This window comes from Cololabis saira, chromosome 13, assembly GCF_033807715.1.
Source record: "Cololabis saira isolate AMF1-May2022 chromosome 13, fColSai1.1, whole genome shotgun sequence".
Lineage (NCBI taxonomy): Eukaryota > Metazoa > Chordata > Actinopteri > Beloniformes > Belonidae > Cololabis > Cololabis saira.
The window spans coordinates 13,406,145-13,427,291 of record NC_084599.1 but is presented as its reverse complement, the minus strand read 5'-3'; the positions used below and the strand labels follow the sequence as shown (position 1 = coordinate 13,427,291).

General features: G+C 38.6%; 2 protein-coding genes across 3 annotated transcripts; one reads left to right on the top strand and one right to left on the bottom strand.

Moving 5' to 3' along the window:
* Positions 1 to 1,925: 1,925 nt before the first annotated feature.
* On the top strand, positions 1,926 to 8,116 carry LOC133458166 (ras-related protein Rab-11B). The gene is made up of 5 exons (XM_061737780.1): positions 1,926 to 2,065; positions 4,172 to 4,367; positions 4,472 to 4,665; positions 4,747 to 4,827; positions 7,373 to 8,116. Exons 1-5 carry the CDS (start codon positions 2,026 to 2,028, stop codon positions 7,516 to 7,518), a joined length of 657 nt encoding a protein of 218 aa, XP_061593764.1. The 5' UTR covers positions 1,926 to 2,025; the 3' UTR covers positions 7,519 to 8,116.
* A 2,808-nt stretch (positions 8,117 to 10,924) lies between these two features.
* marchf2 (membrane-associated ring finger (C3HC4) 2) lies at positions 10,925 to 17,324 on the bottom strand. Of its 2 annotated transcripts, none has more exons than XM_061737778.1 (5): positions 17,189 to 17,324; positions 13,959 to 14,261; positions 13,564 to 13,759; positions 12,750 to 12,959; positions 10,925 to 12,658 (listed from the first exon to the last, which is right to left on the bottom strand). In XM_061737778.1, exons 2-5 carry the CDS (start codon positions 14,138 to 14,140, stop codon positions 12,500 to 12,502), a joined length of 747 nt encoding a protein of 248 aa, XP_061593762.1. In that variant the 5' UTR covers positions 14,141 to 14,261; positions 17,189 to 17,324; the 3' UTR covers positions 10,925 to 12,499. The 2 variants fall into 2 exon arrangements, with proteins under 2 accessions (XP_061593762.1, XP_061593761.1); XM_061737777.1 differs by having other exon boundaries at positions 17,193 to 17,324.
* Positions 17,325 to 21,147: the final 3,823 nt, after the last annotated feature.

The window sequence follows — 21,147 nt, the reverse complement described above, 5'->3', positions numbered from 1 at the left end:
TCAAGTTAACTATATAGAAAAAAATATGAGAGATATCAAAGACTGGTATGTCCTCTATTCTAAGTAGTAACCAGTTTCTTAATTCTAACCAGAAGTTTCTGGACACAGGAAAAACATATGTTCTAAAGTTTCATCTGCTACATTACAGAAAGCACATTGATCAACTTTGAACTTGAATCTTTTTTTAAGGAATTCTGCAACCGGGTACACTTTATACAATATTCTAAAGTGAGTTTCCTTAATCTTTGGGGTAATGGGCAATCTAATACATTTAGAATGAGCTTTAATCAACATAGACACAGTTATTTTCTCATTCTCTTGAGGTTTAAATCCTCGGTTATAACCATAAAATACTATTGATTTCCAGGCAGCATTAATCACTTTGTTATTACACTTATTATCATATCATATTATCAAGTTACACTCGTTAATCGCCAATTTTGGTAGTATCGATTTAACACTTGAATATAACAAAGTATTTTTGATTAATTGAAGGAGTGGGACGGGAATTGCTTTACAAATCTTATTATATTCCCTCTAGAGTACAATTTATTTTATATTTTTCTAACCAAGCCCTGTAGTCCAAAAGACCTCCATCAGAATCCATCATATCCTTTACAAACAAAATGCCTTTCTCATACCAGTCTCTCTTAAATATTGATTTTCTATTTACTTTGATTACTCTATTATTCCAAAATTCTAATTAATTCTAACCAGATGTTTTCTGGACACAGGAAACAGGAAAAACATATGTTCTAAAGTTTCATCTGCTACATTACAGAAAGCACATTGATCAACTTCGAACTTGAATCATTTTTTAAGGAATTCTGCAACCGGGTACACTTTATCCAACATTTTAAAGTGAGTTTCCTTAATCTTTGGGGAAATGGGCCATCTAATATATTTAGAATGAGCTTTAATCAACATAGACACAGTTATTTTCTCATTCTCTTGAGGTTTAAATCCTCGGTTATAACCATAAAATACTATTGATTTCCAGGCAGCATTAATCACTTTGTTACTTTGTTACAGACTTATGTATTGTATGTATGTATGTACTTATTCAAGTTACACTCGTTAATCGCCAATTTTGGTAGTATCGATTTAACACTTGAATATAACAAAGTATTTTTGATTAATTGAAGGAGTGGGACGGGAATGGCTTTACAAATCTTATTATATTCCCTCTGAGTACAATTTATTTTATATTTTTCTAACCAAGCCCTGTAGTCCAAAAGACCTCCATCAGAATCCATCATATCCTTTACAAACAAAATGCCTTTCTCATACCAGTCTCTCTTAAATATTGATTTTCTATTTACTATGATTACTCTATTATTCCAAAATTCTAATTAATTCTAACCAGAAGTTTCTGGACACAGGACACAGGAAAAACATATGTTCTAAAGTTTCATCTGCTACATTACAGAAAGCACATTGATCAGTAGTAGTAGTAGTAGTAGTAAACCTTTATTTTACCAGGCAAGAATTGCTAAGAATACATTCTTATTTAAGGCAATGGCCTGGTAGGAGGTGAAAACCTCCTAAGGGGAAGGGAGAGGGGGAGTAACATTAAGATATATACAATAAAAGCACATACAACAACAGTGACACAAAAGAAAAAGGAATAAAGACATAAAGCAGTGACACACCACAGAATTAGTTTGACGTACAGTGACATACGACAGGACACTAAAAGTAAAAAAAGTGATACTAGACAATCAAAAATGAGACAGTAACAAAACAACAGCAGTAACAGACGATCAACTTCGAACTTGAATCTTTTTTTAAGGAATTCTGCAACCGGGTACACTTTATACAACATTTTAAAGTGAGTTTCCTTCATCTTTGCAGATGTAAGTGTATTACATTGTTGTGTTATCGGAGCTGCGCAGCGGCCGGTCACGTGACCGCCCCCTCTGACGTCACTGCGCATTGTCTCACCGCGGCGCACCACCGCCCTAGTCACCACGGGAACTATTTTCTGTCATCACTGCAGCCTCAGGCAGCTGGTCAGGCCTCACGATGGGGAACAGAGACGACGAGTATGATTTCCTGTTCAAAGGTGAGCCAAACAGACACCGAAAAACAGCTGCTCGGGGGTGTTTATGCGCAAAACTAGCTGCCCCCAGGCTAGCATGCTAGCTGCGTCAAGCAGCGGCAGCTCGTCCTCTCTCAGGGATCCACCCTCCTACCCTGCTATAATCACTCCACTGTCGTTACTGTGGGGCTGGCGCAGCTCTCATTTGCTTGTATATTGATTCCTGCTATTTGTGCTTTTGCAGACTAGAGATCAGCTCGTATTGTGGGCCAGTGCCGCAGCTAGCGGCTAATCACAGGGAATAATGTTGTTTTAGGAGCAGGAGTGGTTCTGTCTGTGGTTCTGTGTTTCTGTCAGTGGGGACAGTTCCCCAGCCAGAACCACTGGTACAACTGCACGTCCCAACAGGAGCATCAACAGAGCCGTCCTCCGTATAGCTTGGTGTAATTTATTGAATTAAAGGGAAAACAAGAGTTCTCTTTGTGGAGACGTGAAGCCCTTGGGAGGAAACTCTAGTGGCTCTGCTGCTTCTGGCAGGTTTCTGGTTACTTTCCCACCAAGCCCTTTGTCCTTGGTAGGGAAATGTGTTCTTAACTATCAGTCTAAACCCGGCTCACTGTCACATGATCATTTTACACCTGGAAGTTCAGTTTCCTAGCAACATGTTACCACTTACATTATACTGTGTATGTGTGTGTGTGTGTGTGTGTGTGTGTGTGTGTATGTATGTATGTATGTATGTATGTATGTATGTATGTATGTATGTATATATATATATATATATATATATATATATATATATATATATATATATATATATATATATATATACACACAGTACAGACCAAAAGTTTGGGCACACCTTCTCATTCAAACAAATGGGGAAGTGTGTCCAAACTTTTGGTCCGTTGTGTGTGTGTGTGTGTATATATATATATATATATATATATATATATATATATATATATATATACACACACACACTCTGTTTCCAGAGATAAATGGTGTGGTTTTGCTACTGGCTGTATTGGCTTTCAAAATATTAACTTTTTTCCTTCATCAGCAAAACTTCTTCCTGTAATGCTTTGTTGGTACGGGTAGAAAAGTCACTGTGACGACCCAAGAACATTTCTATTAAAGACATTAGGTTTTACTACTCTTTTAATGCATTACCTTTCTTATAATGCCTGGAGGATTTTACTGTAAAGTAGCACTTTTTTCTCTTGTAAATGTTGTACTAACATATGGCTGATACGGATAAAGCTCCCAAGGCCCGTGGTGGCTGTTGTACACTGATTTGAGGATATTGATGACTTGTCAAGAGGACAGAAGAACGGAAGCTTTGAGAAACTGTCGAGTCAGATTTCCCAGAGAGCAGGCTGTGGGCAGTTTCTTCCTGCCTCACTCCCAAGGCAATGTCTGATAAGGATTTTTCTTCCGGGATAGTAGCAGGCCAGCACTTTCACATTAACTGAGAGGAGCCATGACTGCAGTGCATCGAGTTACAGGATTAATGTTTGCAATTGAACATGAGATTCTTGGTTATGTCACTTGACATATAGTTTCCATTGAAATAGATTTTCTTACCAACTAGGAATTAAAGTCCAAGTAACAGAGTACTCGCAGGAGTAATTGAAACCTAAATTAGGGCTGGGCGATATGGCCTTTTTTTTAATATCTCAATATTTTTAGGCCATGTCACGATACACGATATATATCTCGATATTTTGCCTTAGCCTCGAATTAACACTCTGATGCATACACTCACACCAGTATGATGATTCTATATGTCTACATTAAAACATTCTTGTTCATACTGCATTAATATATGCTCATTTTAAACTTTCATGCAAAAAGGGGAAAATCACAACTTAGTGAAACGCACGTGACTGACGTATGTAAGTACGTGCGCTTGTTTTATGTCTCTGAGAAGGAGAGACGAGACGAGAAAGAGTGAGAAAAGCCTGCAATTTAATGCCCGCGGCTAAAAGCAAATGCATGACAATATATACTCAAATATTCACGATCTAGTTATTTTGTACATCGCACAGATTAGAAGCCGCGATACATCAAGTATATTCAATATATTGCCCAGCCCTAACCTAAATATTGTTTCTGCTTTGGTCCTAGTTGTTCTGATCGGTGATTCCGGTGTGGGGAAGAGTAATCTCCTGTCCCGTTTCACACGAAATGAATTTAACCTGGAGAGCAAGAGCACCATTGGAGTGGAGTTCGCCACCCGGAGCATCCAGGTGGATGGAAAGACGATAAAGGCTCAGATCTGGGACACGGCTGGACAAGAACGCTACAGAGCAATCACCTCAGCGTGAGTGTTTTCTGTGTGTATGCATGCCAGCCTTTTAAAAAGCTGAAATGTTGTTTTGAGGTAAAGACGCAAGAATGTTTTCATGTGGTTCACCCTGTGACTAGCTATTATCGCGGTGCCGTCGGGGCCCTCCTAGTGTACGACATCGCCAAGCACCTGACGTATGAGAATGTGGAGCGCTGGCTGAAGGAGCTGAGGGACCACGCCGACAACAACATCGTCATCATGCTGGTTGGAAACAAGAGCGACCTCCGCCACCTGAGGGCCGTGCCCACTGATGAGGCTCGGGCCTTCGCAGGTAAATCGCACTAAGCGTTATAATACGGCAAGACATTATTCAGTCTGCCTAAAATGTTTCCAACTTCGCTTTCCATTTTAGAAAAGAACACTCTCTCATTCATTGAGACATCAGCCCTGGACTCCACAAACGTAGAGGAGGCATTCAAGAACATTTTAACAGGTAGGAAAAGGAAGATGTGGCACATCATTCACCATAGGTTGAAAAAAAACAGAAACACTTTAAAGTACAAGTGAGAGAAAGAAGGAAATGCGCTGGTAACGATCAAATAAAATGCTGACTGAGAATTTTTGTGTATGCTGATCTGTAATTTGACTGCAACGTTATATTGATAAAAAAAATAATTTACTGTTGTAAAAACAGCTTCATTGTGAGTTCAGATGTACAGAGTATGAGAGAAACATCTGATTTTAATAGTGAACCCAGGTTTGTACTGAACAGAAAGCAAATGGTAAGCATTATATGATACTTTAATTTAACAATAATAAAAAACAGAGATGCATTTTGTTCCGCATTGCTTAACACTGTGGTGAACGGCACTCTCAGATGGCGGTTTTCAGAGTGTTGCAAAGCCAACACAGTGATTTCACCAGATGAATCATGCCTGTAGATTCATTGCAGACTTTTCAATGGGTTCTTATAACATGTTCAAATCAGGTCCCCTAATTATTTGTAGCTCAGTCTGATTTCCCAAACGGTCCTTCACAGAAAACTGAAACTCTCCCCATGATTACATCTGAAGCACTCTGAGGGATGCTCTTCCTGTATCCTATCGTATCATTGGCACCTTGCCAGTTAACCTAATTAGCTGTCACAGGTTCTGTCTGGGTTTTTTTCTTTTTTCCTTTTTCCTAATTAAGCATTGCAGAGAAAACTGAGATTTAAGCATGTTCAGAGATTTGGATGAGAACTATGTGTACCGTATTTTCTGCACTATAAGGCGCACATTCAATGAATGACGTATTTAAAAACGTTTTCCATATATAAGGCGCACTAAATATATGGTTAAATACCATACTATAGTGGCTGGGGTTGAGTTACGTATCTACCTGATGGAGCTGCGCTACAGGAAATGCTACAGAAAATGCAAAAAAAAAAAAAACAAGAAGAAAAGTACCGTATGTCAAACTTTATTAACAAAATAAAAACCAGCTTTGCTCCGTCTAGTCAAAGTCGCCATTATGCGAGTCAGCGTCGCTGCCGCTGTCTTGAACGTCTGTGACGATTCCTGACGTTTTTAGCGAAGTTACTTCGGCAACACCAACTACATTACCCACAATCCCCCTGACTATAGTAACAGAAATCACCGTAATGATCATATATAAGGAGCACTGCATTATAAGGCGCACTGCCGGTTTTTGAGAAAATTAAAGGCTTTTCGGTGCGCCTTATAGTGCGGAAAATACGGTATTTGAAACACTGAGAGCTACATTATGGTGTACTGAATTGTGAACTTTAACTGTTTTTCATTGATTTTTCTGTTCAAGATTTTTAAGAAAACTCAGAAATCAAGTCTCCATGACAGAGTTGAGTAAATTTGCAGTGCAAGCATAAACTGACCTTACCCTCAACAAGTTTAAAGTTATAAAAAGGCTTTATAAACTTTATAAATCTACAACCACACCATTTAGCTGTGTATCTGGTAACTAGCTGGTTAACTGTTTTATCATATCCACATAAATTATCCCTCCCGGAACCGTTAACAGCAGTATTTGCAGAGTAATAGGCCTACTTAAATTGCAGGGGAATAACAATAAAATAGACAATTGGAATCACGGTTTTTGGAGCGTGAAACTGAAACGCAGTATTGCAGATGTTGGAGGGACTGCACACTGGCTCAGAGAATCAGATGTGCTTGGTGCAAGAATAGGCCGAGTTAGCAGTCTGGTCCGACTGTTGTTACACAGATTGTATGTGCAACTACAATTTTTGGAGTAACACATACTGTGTGTCAGTAGCACACCTTGGATTTACATTGTGATTAGCCAATGCTGTGCTGCAGGAGATGGAGGGTTTTACATCTACTTGCAGCTCACAAGTCCCAGGACTATGCGGATAATTGGTAGATTGATTTCGTGCTGAGTAAGAGATGGTTCAAGTTTACTGTCGCAACTTTCACAGAGTCATTTTGAAACATTGAAGACGAACAGTCTACTGTTTGTCATGGCTGGATGGAGCCACTCCTGTCGCTGCATGCTCACCATGGCAACCGCTAAACTGCATTGTTGGCAAGAGATGCATGTACCATAAAAAATAAACTGCAAAAAATGAACAATGGGGGTGACCTAGTACACAGCTGGAAGATGGCCAAAAAATGTTACGTTTCCAGTAAGCTTTTCTAATTTCACATTTAAGCAGATGGTTTCGGTTAAAATTAACTTTTCTCTGTTTTACTTGGTGAACTCAAAGTGTGTCAAAGCTGAGAACGTAAACATAAATGTGTATACAGTTCTCTGAAAAAGTCTATCTATATTGATTTTCCAGGCTTTTTATTGCATATAAACAGAAAATATAGTAATAAAATTCGAAGTAGTCTGATTGATCTGTTCAATCAGCAGGAAAAAAAAATCTGTTCCAGCATTTGATGTTTTGTCTTTATGTTCTTATTTACATTTAACACATCCTTCCAGCTGTTTTGCTTAAGGGTACTTTTCAAATGGGTGTAAACATCAAGAGCCTGAAGTTTTTGTTGAACGTTCTTTTTCAGAAATTTACCGTATCGTGTCACAGAAGCAGATAGCGGACAGATCCGCGCACGACGAATCTCCAGGCAACAACGTTGTCGACATAAGTGTCCCGCCTACAACTGATGGCCAGAAGGGCAACAAACTGCAGTGCTGTCAGAGCCTGTGACCCTCAAGCCTGAAGACACTCATCCTCTTCTCCCATGTTCACCCCCACATCACACCACCACCTGTGCACTTTTTCTCATTGTAGCTCTGCTCACGGCCAACTCCTTGATCCCTTTGTTCTCTTTTTTTTTTCTCATTTTTCTTCCCCCCATCTTCCATTCATTTTTCTATAAGTACTTTTCAATTCACTTGTGCTCTTCTCTCATGCCATGAGAAAAACATCTCAGAAGCCTTTGTCACTTGGTCAGTCGAGTTGTTCACGGAGACGGTGTAAAGATCCCTGCAATGCAGGAGCGAGGCAGTCCCTGCTGTCTTATTGAAGCTTGTGAAGTTGTTTGAACTCTACTGAAACGCTGTCATGTACAGGAAGCTTGTGAAATTTCAGTGGTCGCCGCTAGATGGCGCCGTGCGAATGAACTGCAAACATTTAGTCCTTTGAAACAGTATTATGCTGTTGGATAGTGCGTTCTTGCTTCCATCAATTATCTTGCCAAAAGTATCCTCATTATGTATTTATTGAAGAATATTTGGCTTCAGTTGTCATTGTATTACTTTCAGTTTAGGAACTATATAAATTTACAATAAAACTCTTGACTAAAGCAGTTTGTTGAATTCACCTATTTTTTCTGGACATCTGGTACATATCTGATCACTTTATACCTTTTTTAATGCCATATAAATTATAACAATGCAATTTTAAGAAGTTAATTTTATAAGATAGCAGTAAGTAAAAGAACATTACTCTAACGACGAACAGATTAAAAAAAAAAAAACTGTTAATGTCAAAAATATTAGCCAGTATGCATGTACGGTCTGAGGTATCCTCTTGAGACACAGCATGACATCTTATTTCCTAAATGAGCAAACTGAAACAACCTCCAAAATGAACACAACTGCGATGGAAACTCGTGAGGGGTCAAAATGAGAGGCAACAGTGGGAAGAAAAGTCCTGCCTTGTGGAAATGTTAACCGCTATGAAGAAGGACGTGAGGAGGAAAAGATCCACGGACAGCCTGGAGGACAGACTGGGTGAGTGATTTGGAAACACGGATGAAGAAAATCTAAAAAGCGAAGAAAAAAAAATCTGCCAGGAAGACATTCTTCCAGATCTTTAAAACACCTGGAAGGGCCCTTCCTCAGTCGAACCTTTGATCTCAACAAAAGCTTAAACTATCCCCACCCCAACAACCTTTGGGGTTGCACTTATTTTTTTCTAGTTTGTGAAAATATCCTTTAGAAAATCCCATTAATTGAAAAATAGTCATTTCTCATTTCTGGAGAAAGACGATTTGGAACTAGTATCAGAATAAAGATGTTATGATTATACAACAGGACAACCAAGCGTGCATCACTCTGGCACAAGCATGAATAAGGTTCTGTATCTGAGGGTAACATTTGGTTTTGTTTGCTTTGTGTTTTTATTTTCCACTCCCAGACAGCAAGACTGTTCACAACAGCAGCATATGGAAGAGTTTGAATGTTGTCAAACTAAGCTGCTTATGTCGAGGAGAGGATGAGGAGATGCACGTTCTCCCCACAGATATTCAAGCAAAATTTGACATCAGTAGTCTGTTTTTCATCAGGATTAAAGAATTTATGGAGCTGTTGTCCAAAACAACAGACTCCTCCCAGGTTTCCGGGGATGATCTGTAAACAGCCGCTTAACTGCTCTGCTGTTTTTATCATTTGAAGTCCTCGTGTGAAACATTACATTTGTAAATGATCAGAGACGTCAACATCCAGATTTTTTTTTTTCACTAAGAATTCTTTATTGGCTTTGCCAGCAAATCTTGGCTGATTGCAGGTACTAGTGTGTTGGTGTAGGTATCTTTTTTTTCCCCTCAACACATCATATGCATTTTAGTACAAAAAGATGGAAAGAATTCCAACAGAAATCCAAAATGACAGGTATTAATAATCCCTCCCTCCAAAAAGATCACAAAAATATTACTACGCAATACAAATAGCATCTACACATTCATTCATGTAGGTGACAAAATAATGACTGAGTCTTTCAGGTTGAATTGCAGATATTAAAAAGAGTTTTGATAAAACATGAGATTTTACTTTGGCTCTTTGGGGAGATGATCATTTTAACTTTCAGGTCTCTGAACGTTGACATTTGGCAATTTGGTTTGTGCAACTGGTGTTGCATAAACATTGGCCACAATTTTTAACCTAATCATTTGTTTCTTGCACCTCAGTTTTACAGAGCCTTCCATCTGCGCCTGAACAGGCCACAATACTTCCTGGGGTTAAATCCTTGTTTATGACGAGCAGTAAACATGCGGATGATCAACTGACTGTAAGCCATTACGGTTCCCGGACGGGTCGCAGGATGTAATCCTTTTGTTCTGAGATCAGTGGAAAACACAAACATTTAACTGGGGCAGTACGTGGGATATCCCACCAGAACCAAATGAACCAAAGTGCACCAGAGGTGTAAACAAGAGGACAGAGCAACAATGTCTCAGTCTCAAAGGAGGTAGAACATTACAGCATTTTTTTTCTCCAGATGTTGTAACTTAAGGGGATTTTTGAAAGCTCAACTGCCTTTTGTGTCCTCTTGCACCAGAGCTCACTGGTTTATGTGGATACATTACTGTTCAAGGCTGATTGTTATAAATATCTATTTCAAATAAAAGACATATTAAGTCCAGAGGTCTCACCTCTTTCTGTGAATGGATACTCTTAACAGATTATTTTCATGTGGCCTTTGTTTCTCTGTTTTTCAATTTCCTTACCAATAGTCACGAGATGCTCTGAAAGACTGTTTTTTTTTGTCCACATAAAGAACACCAACTATCAACATGAACCTCCATCAGCATGTTTGTAGGATTAGCCAGAAGGTCCCAGCTGTTGTCCAGCCTGCTCTCATCCACCTGGAGAGGAAGGATTCCCACATCAGGCTGCTTTTCCTGGACCTAAGTTCAGATCTGAACACCATCAACCCACTTGAGTTAACCATGTTCTTCAGAAACAGATCGTAATCTATTATGATCCATGGCATGTAGTCTGGTGGAAGAACTTGTGGATATGTGTGGAGCAAATCACATCCATCTATGAGGGAAATACTAAGGAGATGGTTATTCTCACTATATATTTAGGGAATATCTGTGGAGATGATGTCCTTGTTCAAATAGCTGGGCCTCCACATCTCCAACGATCTGACATGTTTGAGCGTTGTCCATCACTGTCTGCTCAAAAAATAATCAACCCTTGAAGGAAATCCACGTTAACAGGTGCAGAAGCAGAGTGTCATTTATTATGAAGCTGCAACTGAACTGATAAGGTTTTAAAACGTGCCCATCAGTTTTTAAGCGTATTGTTTCTATAATAAGACTTTTTAATTAATTTACTTACAGCTATTACATTGCAAATTGTCACTTATTCTGTACACAACTGGACTCGGTAATGAATCAATTTTATTCATGTTTGCATGGCAACAAACTGAACCTGAAATACAGACCTGCAAATAACTCAGGCTGGTGTGAACAATCAAACAGGGCTCTTCATTTGCCACCTGCAGTTATCTTGAAATGGAGATTTAGAAATGTTTAAAAAAAAAAAAAAAGTGGTTTGTTTTTTCCTTTTTAAACACTGAATTTATTTTCAGTACAACAACAAAATGTTTCAGTAGCCTTCATGATCGCCTTCCTGCAGACAGACAGACCACCGTGTCCCTGAAAGGAAATGAACCATTTCCTCGTAACCCAAACTGAGTTAAGTGACAAAATGTTCAAACTTGGACCACTTTTTAAATCTGGATACCAGGCACATTAAATTGTTTGTGTTTTTGTGTCAGGAGATCAGCTTGTTCAGCAGCTGCACCAGACTGTACTGAAGAAAGGGAAGCGTTTTTACTCCGAGACGTCTTCAGCACAGAGAGAGACGTGCTTTTAAAGGAGCGTGATAAAAGACTGCAGGACGTCTGTGACTCACTGATTGCTGTAGCTGTGAAAAATAAAGATACAAAAACAAACAAAAAAATAGACAAATACAACAATGTGCAAATTAACAATCAAAAGCCAACAATTAAGCATTTTTACAGGCAATAAGAATTATACTTTAGTACACAGTGGCAGCCACCTACAAAACACTGGTGGAAATGTTTCTTGAAAAAGCCATTTGGAAGTTTTTTTTAGTTTATCTATATAAACGCTTGTTAAAGGCAGATGACACAAGAGCTTCACCGAGGACCCTGCTCTAGTCTGCCTCAGCAGGAATACAAAAATCCAGTCATTCATTCGTGAGTTAAAAAAATACAGTAAAAATATCCCTCAAGAGTGGTTAACAGTGCTGCCTGCATGCATAACTGTGCATGCTGGTAGAGGTTGGGTTTTTTGTGCGCTGCAATGACATTCATGTCCACAGTGCTTTTTTTCTTAACCAGAAATCTCTGCTTCCACTCAAGTTATGCAGCTACCAGGTATAAAACCCGCTGGAGAAAGAAAATCTGAAGGTCCAGTTCCCAGACTGCATGTGTCAATATTGATTTGTGAAATGAAAATCAATTGTCGACCCCCCCCTCCTTTTGTCCGTCACACAGCAGTATGTGGTCATGTGGTTTAGTCGGTAAGTGCACGTATGCTGCATGCATGCAGCGGTTACTGTCACTGAAATATGCAACAAATCATGACACAAATCATGACTGTTAAACGTGTGAAGTCCTCTCAACTGGTGACCTCGTCCATCTCTTATTCTGCTGTCACGGTTGGCCAATTGTGTCCATGCTGATGAGACAGTATCATCCGTTCTTGAGGGCCTTTGCATCAGCTTGGTCGACACCCGACAAGTGCGCAGGCAGACTCCATTTACATGTGCTTGTTCTGCACCCAGAAGCATTTCTAAAGAGGCAATGAGGAATAATATGCAAAGAAAACAAACAAACAAAAAAAAGGAAAGGACCAAGTGCTTCTGAAGTCTAACCTGCCGGTCCAATGTTTCAAGAATAAGTTCTCATTTATTCTCTTGATCTGGTCTCAGACTATACTCTCACTGGCTGACTTCTTCACTAGTTTGTTAGAGAGCAGGGAATGCTGGGAAGAATTAGACTCCTTGTTTTCAGGAATGAGAAGACGTACTTTCTGATTGGTTCTTCTCCACTCAGAGTAGAGCTGACAGTGATATCGGAACGATACCTGTGGGCAGAAGCAGGTGAGAGAGGAGGACAACGTGAACATCTCAGCTGAGGAGTCCGCGCCATTTTGCTTCGTAACAACTCATTCTTACCAGAGTCCAGAGGACGTAGATGGTGAAGAGGGCGATAGTAAGAGCTATGAGGCCCACGGCCTGCAGCCAGCTCCCCAGCTGAAGATGATCCTGGGCGCCCCGCAGGCACAGCCAGCCGGAGATGGCTGCCAGAGGCGTGATGAACAGAAAACACACCATGTCACAGAACAGCGTCCTTTTCTCATTACGAGGACCAGGGTCCTGCAGCCACTGCAGAGAGAGAGGTAGGGAACAGAAAACCAGAGGAGTGACCCACCAAGACACTGGAAAAATACAAATCATCTTTTTAAGAAACCAAGTAAAGGGGCATTTAAAAAAAATAATTAAATATCTTCACACATTCATATCAGGGTTATAATAGTTTTGAATTTTTCATTTTAGTTTAGTTTTATTTCGTTTGGACTATTTCTCCTTCAATTCAGTTAGTTTTGATTCGTTTTTAGTGTGGGTTTGCTAGTTTTTATATTTAAAAACATGCTTAGTTTTAGTTTTAGTTTTGACGTCACGGACCGTGAGGCGTTAAGGTGCCGTAGCTGCCAGTTGGAGACAAACGGCCAGAGCGGAATAAATTGATCATACCAAGAGGCTGATATTGACAGGGACGAAAACGGAGGCAATTATATCTATAATTTCAGTTCGTTTTAGTTAGTTTTCTAAACACGCAATACAGTTTCAGTTAGTTATAGTTTTTGTCTTTTAATTTTCGTTTTTATTTAGTTCAGTTAACGAAATTGTTTTTTCAATTATAGTTTTCGTTATTTCGTTCGTTTTTGTGAACGATAACTCTGATTCATATATGCTGGCCCCTTGTTACCTCTGTGAGGGGCCTGGGCCGGCGCTCTATGCTGAACTCTGTGTGGCAGAGCTCGCAGTAGCTGGTGTTGGAGGACGACAGCCACCTCTCCAAGCAGCTCTTGTGCACGGTGCCCAGCGTGCCCGTGCAGTCACAAGGGGACAGGAGATCCTCGCCGTTGCCTCCCTCATGGCAAATACGACAGATGGGACCATCACTATCACAACATATAAAAACAATATCGTTGAATAAGGATAAAAAAAATTATTAAAATGTCTCTTTTCTTCCTTTTACATGATTACTCTATTAAATTGAACATCCTGGTAAAGTACATAAACACATTTAAACATCCAGGATGAACATGAGAATAATTATGCTTTATTATACATAATGTACTGCAGTTTTTTGTTTTTTACCTTTGTACACTCATGGGTTTGAGCACAGAAGACAGCAGCCGTCCATCTATGGCTGTGACCTGGGTGACGTAGAGCGCCTGGCACCCATCACCACCCGCTTCCTCCACACTCTTCCACAGCCCGGGGCTGCTGGCACAGTCACACAGAGAGCCGGGCAGGTGGCAACACCCGCCAGTCGTCATGGTTACACTGTCAGGAAACTGGCCTTACAGATGGAGTTGGCATACAAGAGGAAAAGGTGATGGATGACTGGAGATCCAACAAGAGCAAAGTCCTCCTGCTTTCCACTGATGGGATATACTCCTATAATTAAACACAGAAAAGAAAGGAAGAAAATACTGTCATGAAGATACTGAAACGGAGTGAACGTTTGAAGGAGAAGACCATTTTAACCTGTTCAGACTTCTCAAACCTGGGAGTTATTTGGGGACCTTAAAAGATGTCCAATAAAACCTTCTCTTTCTCAGCTGCTTTCCAAACCTTGGCTTTATGTTATATTTCTTACAAATTATAACCGTATATTTGTGATTTCGAGTCTGGGGTAACACATGAATTGCATCAACATTTTCAAGACAAACATGTTGCATCAGCTCAGTGACTTACATAATGTGGAGGGCCTACACTCTTAAGCGCAACAAAACAAATGTGGCCATTTATCATTTTATAAAATAAAACAAATCTATTCTGTGACTTCATTTATTTACATTTCCTTTCCCTATTTGATTTTTGTGTCTTCTTTCATTTCCAATTTCACCAACTGTTTATTTTTATATTTTCTCTTTCCATTTTTTTGGTTGTCTGAGCACATTACATCGTGAAAGAGAGGACAGATGATAAAAAGGGGCTTCACAAGTGGAAACTGAGCTCTCACAGCAACAGAGAAAAAGTCTGTTAAAAAAAAGAAGTCTGAACTCCAGTTCACAGAAATGCGTGTCAGTGCTCTTTTTTTGCCAATAAACCAAGGATTTTTTCAGGACCGGTACAATGCACATATGAGAAGAAAAGTTATCGAACATGTCACGTATTTGAACCATGTTTAAAAGGGAAATAAGAACATTTTAATTATGTATAAATATGTAAGTATTAGATTGCACTTACAGGGCAATATCACCAATGAATGGTCGAGACGAGTATGTCCTAAAGTGACCATGCGTGTGCAGAAACGTGTGTGTATGTTTAAGTGGAAACAAGCTGATGCGAATGTTTAAGTTTAGTGATGAAATCAGATACAATTTTGTTTTGATCTGATTAGTTTCAGTAAAAAAAACTAAATGTATCATATTGTTAACAAAACTGGGCAGTGTGTGCCATTTGACTTGCAGTTCTCCCACGTTTACAAATGCCCTTAGACTGTTTGTGTATGTCATTTCCTCCCTTGTGAGACTAAATTAATTTATTTAGAAACACATCATACCACTTTAAAGACAGTGTTTTTGAAGGTTAGTTGGCCTGAAGCAGCTGTGACGGCATCATAAAAGCCAGTGATGTCAGCAGCAGTGAAGGAGATGTGCAGCAGCCTGATAAACAGCCCTCTCCCCCCAGATAACCCCCACTTCAGATAACATGCAAACAGCTGACTGTTTTACAGCCAGGGGACAATTTATCTTATTGGGTGGAAATTTGTTCCATTTTGTATAGTAAGATTTATTACAAATTAATATCCCTGAAAGAGACATGCATTTTAACTGATACTGTGAGAAAATGTCAGAAAGTGGTCCTCCTGATATCAGTGTATTAGGATTGGTACTTTCTGAGGAGGCTAGCTGACAATTTTATTTATAAAAGAAAAACAAAATCACAATAAGTTGCTTATGGTGATCCGTGGGTCACAGGTTAACACCAATATTCGTTTGTTATTGTCAACATGAGGTCTGGTAAACCACAGCATTACACCCCAATCTGTATAATCCTTTGTACTAAACATGAATGTTGTTGACCAAGAGATTAAACACTAAACTTAGTGGAGAACATGTCTGTGTACGGTAATAATTTTAAAAACCTCACTGTGAACCTGTTATAATCTGGTGACAAAGGACTTCCAATAATGTTAGACTTCCTCCGTCAATAAGGCAATAGTTCAATTTAAATAACAACAATACACATTTTGCACCTGGCTGTTCCTCGTGTTCGGACTAACTTGGGGAAAAAAGCTTTTAGTTTCTCTGCACCCTCTGCTTGGAATATCTTCCAATTTGAACTGAAAATGCCTGAATTTATTTTACTTGAAGCCTTTCGCTCTTTTCTAAAAGACAGACAACCAGAATCCTTTCAGTAGTGCCTGTGTTTTTAAACTACATGTGCCCGTGTTTTTTTAAATTATTACTGAAGTTGTGGTTCTCTACATGTTACTGAAGTCACCACTACTGCACTTTATTTGCTAAAACAGTTTGTACTCTCATTTTAATGTTTATTTTGTGATTGCTGTTATTTGTGGACGTGTGCTGCTGCCTTCCTTGGCCAGGTCACCCTTGTGAAAGAGGTCTTGATCTCAATAGGTCTTTTATCTGGTTAAATAAAGGTGAAATTAAAAAAGAAAAAAAAAAAGAGAGAACGTTTAGATATTTAGTGAAACATGGAATAACTTTTATTTCCTACAAGATTCAGGTCAGATAACCAGCAAAATACCTACTGATGGCAAGGGAACAAGGTTTAGAGGAAAAATCCCCGACCCAGATAAACAAAGAGGTTATAACAAACGAAGACAAAGCTAAACCTTAAAATCAGTGTGAGATCTTGTTTATCAACACAGCCCGCATGTAAACACTGGTATTACACCCATCAAGAGTTTGACCAGATTTAAGACAAACCCACGTGAATTTAAGGGAAATTTGGAATAAATTATTACAAATATTCAAATGTTAAGTGCAGACACACCAGTAAATGTGTATTTATGTAGCTGCCATAACAGCCCGCTGCAGACAGGTCTGTGGTCCGGTCTATTGTCTGGAACACAATGTCTCATAACACATTCATGATACTCTAAAACTGGCCATCTTAGTTGTATTATCAGTTTTTTTTCTGCAAAGTTGCATGCATCAAACATTAACACTGCTAAAATATCCTCCATTACCACTTTTTCATCGAGAAACATTGGCAATGTAGTATAATTGTGCAGGAAATAGCCCAGCCCAGTGTAAACAGTGCTAGCTGTCAGTGGCTGCAGAAAAGCCCTGCTCGTCTCTTTAAAACAAACACATGTAAAAAGACAAAGGCTGACGGGAAGCGCTCACCTACCGTGGTCTTGTCAGGGATGTTACCTCCCCAGCAGCCTGTCTTCGCCTGGTGTCTTCTTCATGTTATTAATGTGGAGTGATAACGCGTTTGCTGCGCTAGCAGCTCCCAATCAGCTGATAACAGAGGCCAGGCTTCCGCCCTGCCGGGGCTTTAAATACACCCGTCAGCTGGCTGCTCCGCAACACCGACGCAGAGCTACGGCGTAGGGTACGGCGTAGGGTACGCTGCGACGCGCACGGTAACGCGGAACCATAAATCAGCCTTAATGGCTAAGTTTGACTATCCAGAATTAACATTGCAGATATCTACAACCAGTACTCGAGTTGAGCCCCCCCCCGAAAAGAAAACGGTCCAAATCATCCCCCCTGTAAAACTGCCATGCCCCCTTTCCATCCCATATGTCATTTCATCAATGAATGTGGTATTACTGCTATTTCAACATTTAGAGTCATCACCAGAAAAATAACACCAGAAAAATAACTTATTTGACAATTTTCACCTGTTTCAAGTAAATTTTCACTTGAAATAAGTAGGAAAATCTGCAAATGGGACAAGATTTATCTTCTTATTACAAGCAAAAAAAAATTGTTCCACTGGCAGATTTTTCTACTTATTGCAAGTGAAAATCTACTTGAAACAGGTGAAAATTGTTGTTTTTTTCCAGTGATGAGTCTTGTTTTAAGTGTAATGAGATTTTTTTTAACTAAAATTAGACATTTTAACTAGAAATAAGACAAATATTCTTGTTAAGATTTTGAGTTTTTGCAGTGATCCATATTACTTATCCTGTGAATGACAGAGTCATATTGATAAGTTCAGAAAACTGTTTTTTATTGTTGTGTTTTGATGTATTTGATGTAAGCCCAGTGGATATTTAAAGGCTTACAGAAGGCTGCATTTAACTGCTGCTATGTTTTTCAATTCAATTCAATTTTATTTATATAGCGTCTAAATCAACAAAAGTTGTCTCTAGACGCTTTCCAGAGACCCATACCCAGAACATAAACACCCGAGCAGTTATTACATAAACAATGGCAGGTAAAAACTCCCCTAGTGGGAGAAAAACCAAAAACAAACAGTTTTTCCTTGCCAAACAGTGGCAAGGAAAAACTCCCCTTTAGGAGGGAAGAAACCTTGAGCAGGACCAGGCTCATAAGGGGGGGCCCTCCTGCTGAAGGTCAGACTGGTGTATGTCATTCCTGCAGTATTTCTGCAGGTGTTTTGGTCAGTGCTATCATTTGTAATATATTATATTATTTGTAATCAGCACAAATTATCTGTCCCCATATGATAAAATCCACTATCCCCCCTGATTTTATTTTACAACTCAAGTACTCTCTACAACGGCATTTTGACTAGTCAGAATTACATTGTGACTAGTCTGAATCGTCATTCAAGATATCTATAACGTCACTTTTGACTAGTCAAAACTCTAATTCAAGATATCTGTAATTACTTTTTGACTAGGCAGAATGGAAGTTAAAGATATTTCCAATTTGACATATCTCTAATTAAAATTAATTTTAATATATCTATTACTTGTTTATTAGTGGTGGGGAAAAAAAATCGATATTGCAATATATTGTTGCGCTCTCTGTCGCAATAAATAATCGATAAACTTACAGCAAATATATCGGTATTTTATTACAACACACATAATGGATTTACGCGGTTGTCACTGCACTATTGTTCATGCACTTCAGTTTGTCCAGCTGTACAGTGTTTACATTTACAAGCCTAGCAGGTAGTGAGGCTCTATACAAATGCACTTTCTTTGTACATTGTATGAAGTTTTGGCATTGAATAAATGCATAACTACAGACGTTTTCCTTTTTATGGGTATTTTTTATTTTTCAGTCACATATATCGTGATAAATCATTGATAAATCATTTGTCTTACAATATATCGAATATCGTAGATATCGTGTATCATGATATCGTTATCGTGGGCCACATATCGCCACAGTATTGAAGCGTGAGTTACCCGTATCGTATCACCCCTATTGATTATAGATATCTACAATTAAATTATGACTATCCGTAATTCCTGTTTGAGATATCTACAACGTCATTTTGACTAGTCATAACTCGGGTTCAAAATATCTACAACTTGGTTCTGACTAGTCAAAACTTAATTTAAGATATCTAAAAAGGACAATGTAGATATCTTGAATGGAGGGGAATTTAAGATAACTTAAACTGGAATTATGAATAGTCAGAATTAAATTGTAGATATCTGAAACTGGAATTACAGCTAGTCGTAATTCAGTTGCAGATATCCGTAGTTCACATTGCGGATATCTGCAACTGAATTGTAGATATCTGTCATTAGAAACCCCACACACGACTGGCAAAAGTGACGTCATTTGTCCTAGGCAGAATGACATTGTGGATATCTGAAATGAAAATTGTGGACAGGAAGAATGTAATTGTAGATATCTGAAATGATATTTTTGACTAGGAAGAATTGAATTGTGGATATCTGAAACACATATCCAGTCTAGCTGTTAAATATTAAAACGGCTGAGCCAGGACGGCAGAGAGGGACACACATGACGTCACAAGCTCTAAACCGTAAGACTGAAAAAAACAACAAGACACCGGTGTTGCGTCATGAAAAGCGCCCTCTTCGCGGGGAGGTTCATGCACATTTTGAATTAGAAGCCATATTAATAACAATTTGACTTAACGATTGATTTTTTTTTTTAATGCCACCACTCAATTAATTTGTAATTAAACTTTTTCGTGAAGCTGTCTTCCAATGGGGGCTCCCACAAGTTTGTGTGTGTATTAACACGCACACACACACGCGCTTTTCATGGTAGGACTATTTCTTAAAACATAACACCTAAGATTATAATGTTGTCCGAAACCATGCGCCCACTAATCCCTGTCTTTTCAGGGATGTGCACGACGACCGTAATACTCTTAAAGCCAAAATAAAGGAACGCCCTAATCGGTAAATCAATTTGATTCAATAATACTTTATTACCCACCAGAAATAAACTATGCTCTAGTCTAGAATCTAGAGCATAGTTTTTTTTTAAAACAATTCTTAATCTAGTGACTAGATTGAGAATTGTTTTTAAAGTACATTAAAATATATCACCACACCATAATGTATCAATAAATATGTATTTAAGTAGCCTATTGATAACTTTAACACTTTAAATAGTGAGATCCACAGATAGACGGCAAGATTGAAGACGGCTGTGATGCTACTTGCAGAACCCACTTTAGTTTAACATCCAACTACGGTCAAATTGTTTTGTTTTCAAGTGGTACCAACTGATTTGTCAAGGCCAATTTCATTAGTTATTTGTGAGTATTTGTGAAAAAAACAAGATTCTGTTAAACCACAATTCAAAAGCCATATCTAATTTGTATTAGTCATTTTTCAGTAAATTATTATTCGTTGTTTCTTTTGCCATGTTTCAATTTATTTCAGTGACTAGTGTTTAATGTAACCGTACTGACAATATTTATTCAGCGTCTACATAAAGTATACCGCACTAGGAACTACAGTATGTGGTATTTTACAGAGTTGAACTGTTAAACACTTTATTCATGGATGTTCGGGTTTTTCTGGACAGATGTCGACACAGGAGAGAGAAAATGGAAATACCAAGCCTGTAGCAACTTAGATGCTACTGCACTACTTGATTCATCCATAAAAGCACTTAACCATACTGAACATGTGTAAATGATGTCTAATAAGTGAACCTGCATTAATTTAAAAGACACCTCCACTCACAACACGAACCCTTCAGTTAACATTTACACAAGTTGGGGTCAGAATGAAATAATGAACATATACTATGGAAAGTATTTGAAAAATAATTGTGAAATGGTCATTTGCATTACATTTATCAAAAAAAGGTTTTTAAAAAAAAGCAAGACAAAGTAGCAGCACAGTAAATTTACTTGCACACTTTACATTAATTTATTTGAAAGA